Raw genomic sequence first — 17,741 nt, 5'->3', positions numbered from 1 at the left:
ATTGTATTTTATTCTCATATTGTGAGTAGTCCAAGATACGTGTGTATCAAACTATATTGCGCATTATCTGTGCATTTTATTATAAATGTATCTTTTTGAGTTGTCACAAAAGCTTGTTGTTGTTAAAAAATGTTTAAATTTGCTATCTGAATTTCGTTTTCAAATTTATATCAACACTTCCTTTGAATTCTCAAGAAATCGATTCTCTCGAGAGCAAATCATTTTTACTTATTAGTTGGTTCAAAGGGAAAAGGGCGTCAATTATTTGCTCGAACGACAAAGTGAAATAGGCCAACCACTCAAGTCGTTGTAATCAGAAGAAAGTAATTCAATCTTCCGAAATAACTTTTTTATTTAGTTTATAAAGAGAGACTGCATCATTCCATCGTGCTTTTACTCAAAATGTTTATTTTCAGAGTCGATATAAATATGTATTAATTTATATCAAATCTTTCTCTTACACTTTCGTGACTAATTCACTACATGTGGCGATAATATCTCACCACTATGGATTAGTAAAGGACAAAGGCTTTTATTTAGAAGGTCCAACTTTATGTTCTAATAAATTAAATTAGACAGCACTAAGGGTGATGTAGTACTAAACTGTTATAGACGATGCTGTAAAGTTACTCAGAATCGACGATGCTTTACTTTGTCCAGCAACATCGAATTGTACAAATATTATAAGATAGGTGGTTACAGCTCCCATAATCTGAAATGAAATATATATATATTTATATTGATGTGTATGTGAAAAATATATGTATGTAATATATAGATATTGACTTACAGATTGTAGTAGAGAGAAATTCAAGTGGAACAACCCGCAAGCCGTGAAGTTGATTTTGCTATGAAAAATCTGTAGCGATAGCAATGTGATCTGAAAAACCAATCGAATAAAGTAGAGGAACATCGCTCGAAGGGGAAATGTGTTTAAAGAAATGGCCTATATAAAGCTCGTTTAACGCTCACGTCAATTTTGTGCTGGATGTCGCTTCGTTGACTCCTTTCTAATCGATGGAGTATCTCAGCCGTGCGATAGCCCTGTAATTATAATAAATGTTATTATTTTATGAGATTTATATTTAGAGTGAGAGTAAAAAAATATTTATTTTCAGCGAATTTAAAACGGAACTTGTAGTTTCAATTTTTTTTGCGGCCCGTAAGAGATCTTTTTGATGTTATCTCTTATATGCTTCTTAAATACATAAAAAATGACCAACGAGTTTTGATAAATTAACAGTGAACATTTTGTGTGTACGTTTTAAGTTACATACATATTTGCAAAACATTTTAAAAAAAAATCTGTTAAAGGTCGCGAGATAATTGTCAAAGCAAATAAACGTTGCTTTATTATGTTAAACAAAAAGTTGTAGTTTACTTTAATACTTTCAAAACAATATTACAGCTTTATAAATATGAATGAGTTTGGCAATACACGTAATGCTGTGACAAATTCAGCGTTACTCTCAACAGCTTTCTGGTGTTACGCTGTAGGTTGATAGACAGCGTTGATAGTAACAAAATGATAATTATATACACATAACATATAGTGCCTATCTTGTAATGTTATGAAGCTTTTTGGATGCACTGCTACTGGTAAGTACAAATGTCCATACCGAAAGTGGTGAATTGTTTAATCAGAATATATATCTTTCTCTCTATTTACTTGAAATGGAAGCATCGACCTTCCGAAAAAGCTAATTTGATTCCATTCGAGTTAATTAATTATAAAATAACGTTACCTCGTCTGAAACCATCGATGTTGCGAAGACCATCGCTAGTATTTGGGTCGTGTCGAAAAACACGGACGTGAAAGACGTTATTTTAACATAATCCGGACGATCTATATACAGACTCGAGAAGAAATAATACGACTTCAATGTCATTATAATGAAGCAAAGAGATATAATCAACAGCATTCTGAACGCATACACCTTTCCAACTTTTTTCGATAGTGTACATAGACTGTAATGTATCCTGCTCACAACCTCCAAATGAGAACTGGTCACTCCCACTGGAGACACCCAATAAAAGTTTTTAGCAACTTTGCTGTCTGACGCGTAGTAGTAGTTCAACCAATCGTTCAAAGACCTGAAGCGCAGAGCTATCATAACCAACACAATAACGAATTGAAGCTCTGTTATTAAATGTATATATAGAGAAAGGATTCTGGACGCTTCGGGTATGATGTCGCAGCAATGTGTTTTCAAGTACATTTCGAAACCCTGATAACCGAACGCATAAGCTAGAGATAGATAAAAAGCAATGTTGATCCTCTTCTTGGTGTTTTTATACGAGACGGAAATCGACATCATTTCAAAGTCGTCGTCGATGCTTTGCAAATCGGATAAGAGAAAAATGAAATTGTGCTTTCTAAATGGCGTAAGTCCGACCATAGCTATGAACATAACTCCATTTAATAAAGTCTTGACCCTGTATATGGCGCTGTTCAGCCAATTGGTCGGGTCTCCGTTGTCCGATTTGAGATGAATAGAACTGAAGAATATGTAAGAGTAGAAGCACATTAAAATCGCTATCCAAGAACTGGTGAATATCTTGGCGGCCGTCTTAGACAGCTTTACAAAGCGAGAGCTTGCAAAAGGGACCAATCCGAGAAGCTGGGAAACGATGGTAACGTGCACGAAAGCCGTGTGTATGTTTTCCTTCGCCATGCTTTCAATACAAATGTTTAAGTATTTATATTAAATTTAGCTTATATACTATACACTAATGCGCAAATATGAAAAGAAAAGGAGTGAATAGGAAAGCCAAATAAGGTGAAGCTTTGAAGTTTGCACTTGGCGGTGTTTTGTGTATACAAAGAAATTGTACTTGTGACGAAATGTAAATACGCATTGAATGAAGAACATTGTGTGTTATGCTACATATATTTATAATAAATCATAACTGACATATTTTTTTTAATATAAAGCACATAAAAAAAGTATTCGCACATATGTATATTAAGCTATTATAATGATATTACAACTTGTGTTTTTACTTAAGAATTATTTCTCAAAAATGTAAAGTGATGATTTATCATTTTTCAAGAAATTTAAAGATTTCTCTTGAATTCTCATTAATTTTTTTCGTTAAAAATAAATTTCAGCGAAAATTTTTAAATGGTTTACAACCGCTGCAATTTTGAAAACAAGTAGAAGTTTTAAATTCGATAAATTCACAGCTGCGTGCATAGAAAGTAATTAAAAAAGGGACAAGGAAAACCGATTAACACTTCAAAAACCATATTTGATAATTATTTGACGGAGAGATCCAATTCGAGTTTCCTATGTTGGCAGCACTGTAAGCAGGACAGCTGTTAATAATCACATGTGTTCAAAATGTCAAATGTAAGTTTGCAATTCTGCACGATAAATTCGAGTACGAGTAATTCGAAATTACAATTCTGTACGAACTGTGTAGCAAAATTTATGAAAAGAACGCAACGTAGTGGAAACATTTAAAAATACTGAAAGCATTGAAGTGACGCCCGTTCAGCCGAGAATATTAGTGCCGAAAACACGGAATTGACGATTCTTCGGCGTTCGCAGCTTTTGGGCTTTTCTTATGGCTCCCTTTGGCACATTCTGCACCTGGACTTGCACTTACACCCATATAAAATTCAGATAACACAAGAACTGAAGTCCAGAGACCATGAACTGCAAAGAATTTACACAGATTTTGTGCAAAGCAGCAAGAAGTTGAAGATTACTTTTCAAAGGTTTTTTTCTCTGATTAAGCACATTTCCACTTCTTTGGGTATGTTCTTAAGAAAAATTTACTCATATGGGGCGAAAAAATCTTCATGTGATTTATGTGATTCCATTACTTGCCCAAAAAGTGACTGTTTGGTGCGATTCTAATCAGGTGGCGTCATTGGACTTTAGTTTCATGAAAACGATGCAGGTCGGACTGTAACAGTCAGTTGTGAGCGCTATAGACGCATGATAACCGATTAATTTTACCACGAAATTGAAGATATTGATATGGAAGACATGTGGTTTTAACAAGACGGCGCAACTTGCTACACGTCGGGTGCAACGTTGGATATTTTGTGTGAAAGGTTCTCAGGTCACATTATTTCACGTTTTGGTGACGTCAACTGACAGCCAATATCATGTGATATTACGTCATTAATTTTTTTGAGATACCACCCGAAATGAACAAAAAAATCATCTAAAGGTTCGGCTGCTGCAAAAGGTCCAAAGGCAGTCATTTAATTGATATTATTTTTCATAATTAATAAAATACATTAAATGTTCAATTATTAAAAAAAATATATAAAGATATCCTTAAATTTGTTTTTTTACTTTGGAAACTGAAGTTTAATCACTCTCTATTATTAATTGTAAGCCATTTAGCCGGCTTTTTAATATTAAATGGTATGAAATATAAAATTTATATAAAATTTGAAAGTTTAATCTGAATAAAGACTGAGATAGTGGTACAACGTTAAAATATTGCATACAAATATAAGAAAATCTGCAAATCCATTGTATTTTTATCAAAGAGGGGAATATATAAAATATTTAAAAAAAAAGTAAAAATATATTTCTGGTATTAAATGTAAAAAAAAAAATATTATGGTGTCTTTATAAACTAGAACATTTCGAAAATTTATTTATTTGTTGCTAATTCGTTAGAGCTGTCAGAATAGGATGGTCAAAAATACGTGACTTACGACCAAAAAAGTGACGGTACTTTGACAGTAGCAGCCATTCTCTAAGACATTTGCACTTAATGGCGTTTGAAATGGAGGATAGCCTTTTGGATCTTACAGCACATGTTACGACTGAATTGCTGGATCAACTCGCGACAGCTGTAGTGGAAGAACACGACGAACTTATCTTGAAACACATCAAGAAATTAACCAGCAATACATTGCTCACTTCGGTTTTTGACCCAAATGAGAGTAAGTCGACGTCAATATTTCTAATATTGATTAACACTAATCAATAACATTTATAACATCAATTTAAAGAAGGCGAATGGATATCTGGCGTAAAGGATCAATCACTAGCGGCATACTGTAACGGAAAAGTTGCCCTTTTGGATTTTTTCACATATTGCTGTATTAATTGTCAACATATATTACCTGATTTACACGATCTTGAAAAGTTGTATTCGAGTGAAGATGGACTCGTTGTTGTAAGACATGCATTTTATACATAATTATGTATATATAATTTTAAAATTATTTTTATTGCATTTAGGTTGGAATACACAGTGCCAAATTTGATGCTGAACGTTTACCAATGAATGTGCTTCATGCAATTCAACGATTAAATATAAAACATCCTGTATTGAACGATCCCGAAGCAAAACTATGGACTAGATTAGGCGTTCATTGCTGGCCAACGCTCCTTTTACTAAGTAATAGTTTATTTTTATATACATTTTAAAATATTACTTTTACATTTAATATTGATTTGTAAAGGTCCTGACGGGAAGCCTCTTTTCGTCTTTCCTGGAGAAGGACATAGAGAAAATTTGTTTAGAGCAGTAGCAGTTTCTATCAATCATTACAGGAATATTGAAATGCTCAATCGCATTGTTGAAAATGAATTTTTGATCAACATTCAAGATAAAAATAACCCTAAAAGCTTAAAATTTCCTGGAAAAGTATATATTTTACTTATAAGCGAAATATACAAATGATATTATTTTTAATGTTAATCAATAATATTTATAGGTTTCCTTGAATCCATTTTCTAAACTTAAAGAAATGGAACCTTGGTTGACGATATCTGATTCTGGAAATAATAGAATTATCTTAGTCGACGTGTCTTACAAAGTTACACATATAATCGGAGGCATGGATGCTAATTTACGAGTAAGTGAATTATTTATAAGCGAAATAATTATTTATATATTTAATTATATTTATTTGTGGTCCATACAGGATGGTGATTTTCAAGAAGCAAAATTTAATAATCCACAAGGAGTGTGTTGGCTAAATAGCAACACGTTAGTTGTTTGTGATACTGGAAATCATGTTTTGAGACGTGTTTCTTTGGATTTAGGAAAAGTAGAAATCTTAGCCGGTACTGGGATACAAGCTGAATTTGGAGACATAGGTAATATGATATAAAATGTATACAAATAGTGACGGTATCTATCAGGGTGTCCATATAGATGCCATTATTATTTGTATATATATTTGTATAAAAATAATGGTGGCATTTTCGGTGTTTGTCAACGGTAGTCATATCAATGATGTTATTTAGTAACGGGATATTTTTTGTTTCGATATTTTTAGCCCTAAATCAACAATGGCAGTAGATATAAAATAATCTCGGTTAAGCTGTATTATGCTTTATGTGTTTCAACTCGGTCATAATGCGACATGCGAGCAGTAAAAACATATGTAATGCAATGAGCAGGGAATTCATAACTCTAAAAATTTCGTTCCGAAAATTTTGACATTGAATATCATTGAATATACATAAGGGTGGGTAGAGCTTAGGAGTTGTTAGTGAGGATATTAGGGCTGCCATCAAAGCAGGTCCGAGATTAACGATACAAAATACGCCACATGTTAAATCCTGTATGCCACTAGTGAATTTAGTTGAAAAAATAGTTGTAGGGATACACATCACACATTAAGAACAAAATATTCTGAACATACGTGTACTGGATCATCCGGGTAGTAAATAAATACAGATTCACTGATATTGATGAGTGAGATTATAAATCAATTGCTTGGTACATTTTAACTGGCCAACTTAGTGAAATTATAATATATTTATACTAAAGTATACAGGTCAAACACAGTCGCTTTGATAGTTGATCTTTGGTTGTGGAAATAAAATTTTATTGAAAAATAATACAAGTGAAAATATAACTTTATTGAAAAAAATCACCGTGACAGTTGCGAACGTTCATTTGCTATTAAGCCCAAACCTTACTTAAACGGATTAACCCAGTGTTTCCCACGGCGGGGCGTATGCCCCACCGGTGGGGCATCACGCCTCAGAGGTGGGGCACCACGCTTCAGAGATGAGACACGTCGGCAATTATCAACTATTCCAACTACTGTTTAATTAAAAAAGAGGCCGGTGGGGCATATGACTTTTGAAAAGACTGCGGTGGAGCATGGCATAAAGAAGGTTGGGAAACATTGGATTAACCAAACCAAACTTGATCTAATGCAAAGGCGGGTGTCATAAAAATATATATCTACCCGTGAAAATGTATTCGGACATGATTTCACTGAACAATCACTGTAACTTATACATATATAAAATTAATAAATTATTTAAATATGTTTTAGGGGGACAAAAATATTGCCAACAATCTCTTTCATCTCCTTGGGATGTTGTATTATATAAAACTGCTGACATGGATATGTCCATAAGAAAACCGATTATACCAGCTGATGATGAAATAGATTTAGTAATATTTAAATCATAAATAATATTAATTATCTTTAAAAAATATATTAATATTGATGATCATACATTTTAAAGGCTGGTGCAGAACTGGATGCAATAAGAAGAGTGCTATTAGTTGCAGCCGCTGGATCACATCAAATTTGGGCTGTTTTTCTTGATACAACAGTTTGGTGGAAGTATAAAACATATGCTGAAGGTAATTAAAAGTTACTTGAATATTGTTTTGTAATTTTTAAGACCTGCTTGTAGATCAGCAATATTTTCTTTGAAGGTCATTTATTTTTTTGGCTGATATTTTCTTGGGATTGCGTGTTTTGAGATAATTTATTGATGTCTTTAATCTTTGAGCTTTCAATGCGAATTTTGGTCTTGGAAAAATAAAAGGTTGGGTCTGATTTAGTCAATTGCTCAAAAGTCATTATAGCAATAATTGGGTTGATTTTAAATTGTATTTATAAATTACAACAACATTGAGTAGATTATAAATATTTAAGATAAGATTAATACTTTTTAAATTGAATCACGTATTATAAATAAATTATATTTTCCATTGATAATACCAATAAACATATTCTATTAATTGATATTATATTTATATATTCCTAAAATACTAGTAATATATCGTTCTAGTGTATAGTAGGTTCCTTACAAAGATTGGTTTAAGAAAACACAAATCGTACCACTGTATTGATACTCGATTTTAAAATTGTTTATGTTTTTAATTTATAAATGTCTTTTAGGCACTGTTATGCCGATAGTCGGAAGTGGACGTGAAGAGAATCGTAATAATCGATATCCTAATTCTGCTAGTTTAGCTCAACCTTCAGGATTAAGTTTAAACGGTGATGCTGTGTACATAGCTGATAGTGAGAGCTCATCAATAAGGCATTTAGACTTAAAGTCTGGACAAATTTCTCCATTCGTCGGAGCTGATCGTAATCCTTGTGTAAGTGACATATATTATTTATTCCTTCTTCATCATTAATCGATATTTTTATATATGTATTATTTTTAGAATTTATTTGCTTATGGCGATGCTGACGGAAAAGGTTATGCAGCAAAATTGCAACATCCATTAGGCGTGAGCTTCTATGCCAAATCATCAACATTGTTCGTTGCTGATACTTATAATCACAAAATTAAATCTGCTTCTGCTCCGGGTGCAGATTGTACAACTTTCTATCCGACTTCCGATTCTGAAATTACTCTTTCCGAGCCAGGAGGATTATGCGTGGTTGCTGGTACTCAGAGTATTATCATCGCCGATACAAACAATCATCAATTGTTAACACTGGATATTAACACTAAAGAATGTAACAAGATTGATATTGAATTTCCTGAAGAATCTCAAACTGAAATTATTAAAAAGGATGATTTTAGTCATGGAAGTTTGATTATATGTCCTGATGTACTGAATATTTCTGATCAAGAAAGTGGTAGAATTATCCTGCATATCGATTGTTATGTACAAAGAGTCGAGAAAGATTTAGATTTGACACCAGGAGCTCCTCAACGTTGGTTAGTGAAAATCTTCAATACAAATATGCTGGATATTAGCAACGATTGGGAGTTTGTTGGAGGCGCACGTAATGGAAGGGAGTTGCCGGGAAAGGTAGAGATTCGCAGAAAACCCGGCTATCATAAAAGCTACGATGATTCCGGTTGGAAGATCAGGATCGAATATTTTCTATCGTTGTGCGAGAGTAAAACTTGTTCGATTAGGAGATTTGCCGTTGATTGTCAGTTAGAAGCTTCTAACGAGGTTGTGGAAGAACAAAATTATAGTCTAGACGTTAAAATTATGTCTGACGGAGATATGAAAGTTGCTTCCAAAAATATTAATGTGCAATGAATGAATTTTATATAATATGATTGTATTGATTGATATTATTTTTTATTATTAACTATCAATGTAAATGTTTTTTTATCAACATAATAAAATTCGTATAAAATTTGGTTGTATTTTAATTTAAGTTTTGATAAAAAGCACCTAAATAAGTAGATTTATTCTGTTATAAAGAAAGTTTATTTACATTAGGATAAGAAATAGTTGACATTTAGAATCATAATTAGGTGTATCAATATATAGTATATTTAAAGTAAACAAAATTTATTGCAGAGTTGCATGTAATTTAAAGTAAGATCAGTATCAGTAACTTAAAATGGTCGCCATACTTGCAATATTTACCAAAGTAATGGATGTATAAAACCCATCGAAATGCACCGATGAATACATTTGTAGAAATCTTTCAGATATTTTATACTGCGTTATACGCTCTATTGATTTTCAACATGTACGAGTTGTGGTTGTTAGGCTATATTATTTTTACATGTACGGTTTATCATCGGTTAGGTTAGCTTTTTATCAAATCGAAGCTTATTATTATTTCATCTATAATTATACAGGAACTTATAATAACGTGCAGACACTCATGGGTTTAGTTTCGTTTCCACGGTAACCATGACATAATATAAACAAGTGAAAAGGCACACCTGCTCTTTGAGTTGTATACAACAGTCGTGTTTTGATTGTATTAATGTTTTTACCAATATTTGTTATATAATAAATAAGCACATATTTCTTAGATAAAACTATTAAAATGCTAAATAAAATATTGAAAAACATTCTAATTAATTCGCTGCTGGTTATATTGGTGTATATTCAATCTCTGCATACAATTCAAGAGATCTATCCTTATGTAACATCAAATAATTGCTCTACAACACAATACTTCGATATGGATCAGTTCAAATGTATCTCGTGCGATCCTGGATTCACAAAAAACTATGACGGTAATGTAACCAAGTCGTATTTTATATATTTATTTTTAGATAATATTTTTATATTTTAAAGGCATATCATGCTCGTGTGATGGTGCTAATAAATATATATCTAGAGAGAATAATTCAACAAAACAGCAATGCATGCGTTGCAAATTAACGGAATACAGTTCGAATGATATGACTGCATGCGTTCCGAGGAACTGTTTTAAATCTTCAAACGGAAAGATAACGTGTACTTTGTGTAAAAAGAATCAAATAATTAGTAAGTAATAATTTTAATATTTAATAAAAAATCAAAGATATTATTTTAGATGTTAATTTCAGTTACGAATCACCAGAACGGTTCTATATTGCCATACGTCGAATGCGTCACCTGCTCTCCAGGATATTCTCCGTCTTCGGATAGAACTTTTTGTCAATTGTGTAAATTTGATACAAACAATTGCGATTGCGATCAGAAGCAAAACACTTTATTGAATGATGTTTGTATTCCAAATACATTTGTGAGAAACGTTACTGTGTATCAGCCGAAGACCAGATTTGGTGAATTGTTCAATTCAGCTTTCATTGATCGCAATTTTGTGACTTCTGCATATTTGTGTTCTGTAAGTAATTTATTATTATGCTAAGTGTTACCTGGTTCACCTAGAGCCAATGTAGACTTTATATTCTTTAATATAACATCATCATCATCTAGACTGCATCAAAGATCATTTAGCCTTATTCTAGGCGTCACTGACACCGAGCGGTCAGAGATCCTTTACTATTTCATCCAGCCAACGCAGTCATGTTCTGCTCGTGCTTCTCTTAACTTTAGCCTTATATAAAGTTAATCGTTTTGCTGGATTCAAGTCGACGAGATTTTTGAAGACTTCCAGCTTCTAATATAACTCATATAGTTCGATGTTCGTTGTAATGACGATACAAGTACCGTCCTCAAAAATAGGTCCAGAATATATCCTCAGGATCATTCGTTCGAAATCCTGCAGTCTCTGAGAGCCACTGGTGTTTAGTGCCTACGTTCATATCCTTATGCCAGAACCAGTCTTATATTGACTTATTTTTTTAGATATAGAAGTTTTTAAGTGTTAAAATTAGTCTCCTAGCAATCTTGGGTGGATATAATTTTTACCTTTAGCCTAATCAATGCAGACATTGTTAACATTGATTTAAACCAGTTTTTGTCACCGACATATACATTGTTTTCTTTGTATTCACATGCGGTCCTATCAATTTCACAGCACGATATAGCTCATGGAAAGTCTCCACAGCTGCGACTTTGAAGCGGCCTATGATGTCAATATTGACTGTGTAAATAGTTCCCATTATTCCACTAATTATTTTAGAATCCAGGATTACCTTTTTAAGGGTTTTGCCTTGGTTGGTGGAAGTTTTAAAATTATCTGAGAATTATTTTTGTGTTCAGACGTGGCATTTCAATTTTTGCATTGTTAATTTGATAAAGTTGATGAACTTACATGGAATTCCGAATTCTTTCATTGCTTCGTATAGTTTTCCTTTTTACATGCTGTCGTAAACTGCATTATAATCAAAGAAAATATGATACATGTCTATTACGGTGTCTCTTAATCAGGCCTAAATTTATTCTATTTGACCCTAAATACTCATTAGTGAAATATCAGCTCCATAGAATAATGTTAACCTGTGCCGAATTGACGATAAAGAAAAAAAATCGGCACTTAGCACCTCTCCCTGGGCTTCCGCCCCCCTGGATCCCCATGTGATATTTATTTACCGACTAACTTATGAAACTGTTGAACATGAAACATGCTTTTGTAGATTTCCAATTGATAAATCATGTGTTTGTAATAAATCAGATACTATTTCTATATGTCGTGACGATTTGTAGAGTCGCTATTTCGTTTTTAAGGCAGTTGGTGCGAGCAAAAACATGTTCCATGTTTAAAAAAATAGGAATTAATACTGAGTTGGTAAAGGAAAATTTCAAATGTAATGTTTAAATCATGAATTGATAAACATTTTACATTTAAAGAAAGTAATTACTAGGGATATTTACGTTTCAAAGTGTTCGTTTTACAAATGGGGTATATCTCTCTGTGTTTTTGTACACAACAAAGCAAATATTGTTTTTATTCCTCTTCTACTGTAATCCGAGTATGGAAGTCTTGCATCAACTTTACAGTTCTTTCAGCTGTATCATTCACTGTTTTAATCAATGATTCTATATAAAAATCAGTCAATTTGTTCTCAATATATTTTAGTATATACAGGCAATATAGTTACTTTAGTTTTTATTAATATGTATGTATTGATTAATGATATTAAATGGCACTATTAATGTTTTTTAGTTGAAAAACATGACTGCATGTCAATTATCAGCAAATATATGCGTGATGTCATTATACGACAGTGAAAAAAAATCACCATGTGAGAAATGGAGGAACTCTAAAAGACACGGTAAGAATTTATTTTGTGATACTTTAGTCAGATGCTTGACCTTATGTTGTTGAAAACTGATACTTGGTAAAATACTAACAGTATATGTATAAAAATCATCTGTTGCTAATCAATCGCACAAATAGCCATGCGTATAAATGTAATATAATATCTTAACAACTCACTAGGTCTAACTGGCAGTAAATTTATGAATTTGATAGTTTACAGTATAATTATTATAATATAATTTTTCTTTAGTTATACCGACGTTGATGTACGACGAAGACGAATCATATTCAGTTACTTTCCGTAAAAAGATAGGAATTGTATACAACCTTAACACCGATTCTGAGGTATTTGATTTTCAAATATTACATTAATTTTTGATTATAATCGACAATATTTTTTAGAACAATCATATTAATATAATAGCGTCTCAATATAAACCAAGTGGAGAATTTTCTGGTATAATTGAAGATAAATCAAAATGGTTGTTACAGTGTCCTTCAATATGGAAGCTTGTTAATAGTGAAATATTGAGATTTGGAGTCAATTATAGGTTTATATATGATACAAGTTGATTTAAATATAAAATTTTTAATATAAATGTATAATTTATTTTTGTATAATTTTAGGCATAGATGTAAAATTGGAATTCAACAATTATTATCACAAGTTGAAACTGCGTTTTATGAACCATTTGTTAAATTTACTGATGTGGACAACAAAGAATCTGTGACACAGTTACATTCGGTGCCGATTTTAATGAAAGGTGAACTAATTGATTTCAATAAGGTGAGCTTAATATATTGAAATACATACATATGTATATACAAAAATTAAAAACACAGGTCCTAATGGAAGGCCTCTTATTTTTAATTCCTTAAAGTCATAGACAAATCACTTATGTAAATTCTTCTAAAGGCGCTTCATCACACCACCTTGCAGATTGATTTAGTTCAGACTTTACTTACATTTCAAATAATTGTCTGTAATGTGCACTTTTACTCCACACTACTGTGTGTTTATTGAACAAAATTTTAGGATAGTGAGATCAATAGCTGGCAACTTGTGAGAAGATTTTATATATTCGATAAAACTAGCGGTGTAATGAATCTTAATGGAAAGGACCACTTGAAATATTTTCGTTATGCTGAATATATTGAAATAAAGATTAGGTATGTTGCATGTTTTAATATATATGTATTTTATAAATTATACTATATTCAATATTTTTGATCCTTTATGTTTAATTATAGAATTAGAAAAAAAGGCAAAGGGGAGAGGAGTAAAATATACACTCCATTCTTTATAATACATTACGGAGAAAAAAGCGAGAATGATATCAAAGCAGATGCTTATGTAAATATGGAGTTTTTAGTGAAATTTGAACTTGAAGATAGTTCAATGATTAATGGAATGGAGGTATAAAATAATATACGGAATGCTTTTATCATGCCGATATCTTATGAACTGTTAATGGTATATAACATAATATATACAACTATCTTTCAATTATTTTAAAATTGCACTGCAGAATCTAGCTACAAAAAAGCAATGTTTTAGCTAAATATAATCATTTGGCTCACAAGATATCAGCATTTAATTAATTTTATTGCCATCAGTATAATGCAATATTTTTTAGATAGCTATCGGTTCTCTGTCAGCTTTTGTAGTATTATATTCAATATTACAAAGTTGGTCTCATTCAAGACGTTCCGGTAAACTAGGCATTGATGTTTTTACCATTATTCAATTTTTGATATTCGTATCTGGAAATTTGTCTAATATTTTCTTTCTAGTGAGTATTGAAATATAATCAACTTTGTATAAATTGCCATTTGATTCGTTTATTATAATTTAAGGTTGCTTTTGGAGCTAGTACATTCTCGTTTCTAATTTATAAGACACAGAAAGTGATATACATGGTTGTGCCTTCCGAGAAAGACGAATATATGATACAGAATTATTTGATTGTAGCACTTTCTTTAAAGGTAATTTTATTGTTAGTCTCATAAGAATAAATAAATCATTATTTTATATTATTATTTATAGATAATAGAATTGTTAGCCGTGAATTGGCAGCAAGTAAACGTTGATATATGCTTTGTCGATTGGGAAAAACCGAACGTTTCGTTAAATGAACTCAATGCTAAAAATTCCAGTGAGCTAAATATATTATATATTCCAAAGCATGAATATTGCTATAAAATTAAATATAAATATTTTGATTATTTTCTAATAAAAAAATATAAATTTTGTGAGAAAATCGATAGCAACATTCATTCTACACTTTTTATTTATATGTTTTGTATGAAACTGTATATCTAAAATTAAAATTTATAATCAAAACATACAGAAGCTCAGCTTGAATCGCAACCATCATTCTGGAGACCGTATTTTGTAGCAAATGAATGGAACGAGATCCAAACTTTAAGAAAAATTTCTCTACCGATACATCTTGTATTATGTATTTTTGTATTAGAGGTATTTATATTTTAACACATTTTGCTTGTAATACATATGTACATTTTATTAAAAATATAATCTTTATCAGATATTTGGAGCTTCATCTTGGACCACCGTCGGCTTAGATATAAGTCCAGAAAATCCAACCGGTCAATTATCGTCTTCCACATATCAGTTTGCTTTAAGCAGCTTGATATTCTTATTACTGTACTTTATACAGTTGTTCATATCTGTGTTTATATATGAACGATACATAGAGAATTCTATGTTGGATTTCATGGATGTCTGTTCAATTGCAAATGTTTCTATGCTCATATTTGATCAGAATCTTCACGGTTATTATCTACATGGAAGGTTAAATATCATATCAATTTATGAGGTATCCTGAATATGAATTATTATAACGTTAGTACTGGTTTAGGTGTGTATATGCATCTTGTGACACAGATGTTAGAGGCTTACAGCCTGGGTTGGCCGTACGAGGCTTTAATGTGAGATGTACTAGTGAATTCAGGTCAGTAAGCATATTTATGAAAAGATTTAGTCATTTTTTAATGATGTTATTTATTTTAGAATGTATTTTACACGTTTGAGTATGCATATGACATCAAAGAGTCAATGGCAATGGCAGCATCATATAAACTCTGGAAACGAGCAGGCACAAATTAATGCTTCTACTGTTTCAGGTAGTATTTAATTATGATAATTAAATAATACTTAATTGTAAGTAGATTGAAGTAATAGTTTTAATATAGTAAATACGTTAACTTATTACGACGATAATGACTCAAATCAGTTTGAAGAATTTAATTAGAAAGACCAAAATCATATAAAACAAGAAATAATTCATGCTTAATTAATGTATAGATACCTTCAGAAGATCGAGTGCTAAATCATCTAAAAAAGGAAATGGAAGCACTGGAAGTGTTACAGCTTCCCCGTTACAGTCTGCCGTTCAGCACAGAGCTCAAGCTGCCAATTTAGTGAATAAGTTTTTGACGGCGTTTTTTGATCATGTAAGTCTTTTTATATGTATTTATTTTATTTATGTATATATATATAATTAAATAAAACCATAATGAAATTTTAGGCATTAGAAGATTTAGATTATGAAGTCAGAGAGAAGCGATACATAGAAAGTTTGTTTGATATAGAACTGATGAACGAAGGGAATTATAAAACATTGTTGCTTTATAATACTTTGGGCGATACACAGACTTTCCAAAAAGCTATTTGGTATGTATTTTTATAAAAATACTTATTATGAAGATATTTAAAGATAAATATATATTTTTCAGGTATGGTCAGGAATGGACGCTCGCTACGTTTGATCTATATATATTTTGCTTAGTTCAAATATTGACTGGTAATTATGTTCTGGCAGCATTAGTTTGCGTTATAATTTGGAAGGTAAATATCGTTATTTTTTATAAAATATATGTTTTATTTCTACATAATTAATTTTTTTTTTAGTTTATTTCAATATGTAGAAGATTTGGCGGAAAGAAAAATTTGGCCAAGAAAACTTTAGTTGATGAACGGTTTCTTATATAAGTTAACATGTTTTGGATTAAATGCATTTTATTTTCATATAATATAAATAAATCTAGTTATCATAAGAATAAGTTCAGATTTTTTACTGGACCTTAAAAAAATAAAATATATGATGTATAATATTATTGCTTAGTTTTATTTGTATTACTTTCTGAATAAAATTATTGTAATAAATATGAAATATTATCCACTTTGAATTGTAATTATATTGCTAAAATGTTTAAGATTAAAATTTAGATAAAATATTAATGATTATATAAAGTAAAGTATACTTTTGCACATTTTAAAAAACGCAAAATTCTATTATTTATTTTATGGAAGGTTAATAACTAGCAGTGGATTTCAGATTATCAAAGATTTTACAGCGCAAAAATATATTTTAATGTTAATTTATTACTATATTATTTTACGAAAATATAAATAGCAACAAAGAACTTATTAAATGTGAACAATACTTAATAATTTCTATATTTAAATGTACGAAGCCTAATAGAAAATTATAATAAATCCTAACATTATTTGTCAACTATCCAAATACTTAGTTGTACATTTATCTAATATTGTATATATCTACCCAACTTCTTTTAGCATTGAAATAACATAACCACTAATCAACGTAAACGTATGTATGTATGTACATGGTACAACGTTAGCCTTTTATAAGTACATACATACTCGTATTACATTTTCATGTTTTCAAAAAATAAAAATAAAAAAACACAGACTGTCGACGAGTGTTTAGTATTATATATCTACATATATTCACTCTCACACATACACCCAGGACTACTGCGTTGGATTAATTACTGGAATTCGTGTTATCTTAATTGTGAGGGTCTCGTACGTGCGCTGCCCCTCATATCCACCGGGGGCAGGTGTTTTCAACTCGCCATTGTCTGTGGGTCGGACGATTCGTTGATGTGGGCAAAGGTAAACGAATTCCGCAAAGTTTCGCCGCTTCGGGGCGTAATTGATAGACGAAAGAATTCCCATCGCGAATGCTAAATATCCAATTTTAATATTATTCGGCATATTAGCTGTAGAAGTAATGACATAAATAGTTTGAACAGTTTCAGTCACTTTCCTCATATGATATGTATACAGATATGTACACGTTTG

General features: G+C 31.2%; 2 protein-coding genes across 2 annotated transcripts; both read left to right on the top strand.

Moving 5' to 3' along the window:
• The first annotated feature begins 4,663 nt into the window (after positions 1-4,663).
• LOC148229582 (NHL repeat-containing protein 2) lies at positions 4,664-9,351 on the top strand. Its single transcript, XM_088197386.1, has 10 exons — positions 4,664-4,915; positions 4,985-5,151; positions 5,217-5,376; positions 5,441-5,625; positions 5,696-5,836; positions 5,906-6,080; positions 7,277-7,398; positions 7,473-7,593; positions 8,138-8,343; positions 8,413-9,351. Exons 1-10 carry the CDS (start codon positions 4,744-4,746, stop codon positions 9,247-9,249), a joined length of 2,286 nt encoding a protein of 761 aa, XP_088053512.1. The 5' UTR covers positions 4,664-4,743; the 3' UTR covers positions 9,250-9,351.
• A 3,205-nt stretch (positions 9,352-12,556) lies between these two features.
• Positions 12,557-16,718, top strand: LOC148229581 (meckelin). Its single transcript, XM_088196871.1, has 17 exons — positions 12,557-12,620; positions 12,858-12,952; positions 13,010-13,158; positions 13,235-13,394; positions 13,644-13,777; positions 13,859-14,024; positions 14,245-14,400; positions 14,465-14,593; positions 14,655-14,763; positions 14,959-15,086; positions 15,157-15,422; positions 15,490-15,582; positions 15,642-15,754; positions 15,936-16,084; positions 16,159-16,304; positions 16,367-16,478; positions 16,542-16,718. Exons 1-17 carry the CDS (start codon positions 12,557-12,559, stop codon positions 16,620-16,622), a joined length of 2,250 nt encoding a protein of 749 aa, XP_088052997.1. The 3' UTR covers positions 16,623-16,718.
• The last annotated feature ends 1,023 nt before the right edge of the window (positions 16,719-17,741 follow it).

The sequence above is a fragment of the Plectrocnemia conspersa genome, unplaced genomic scaffold (assembly GCF_051122295.1).
Source record: "Plectrocnemia conspersa isolate PC_06_02 unplaced genomic scaffold, ASM5112229v1 ptg000011l, whole genome shotgun sequence".
In the NCBI taxonomy this organism is placed as follows: Eukaryota; Metazoa; Arthropoda; class Insecta; order Trichoptera; family Polycentropodidae; genus Plectrocnemia; species Plectrocnemia conspersa.
The sequence above is the reverse complement of the archived record's forward strand: the minus strand, read 5'-3'. Positions and strand labels throughout refer to the sequence as shown.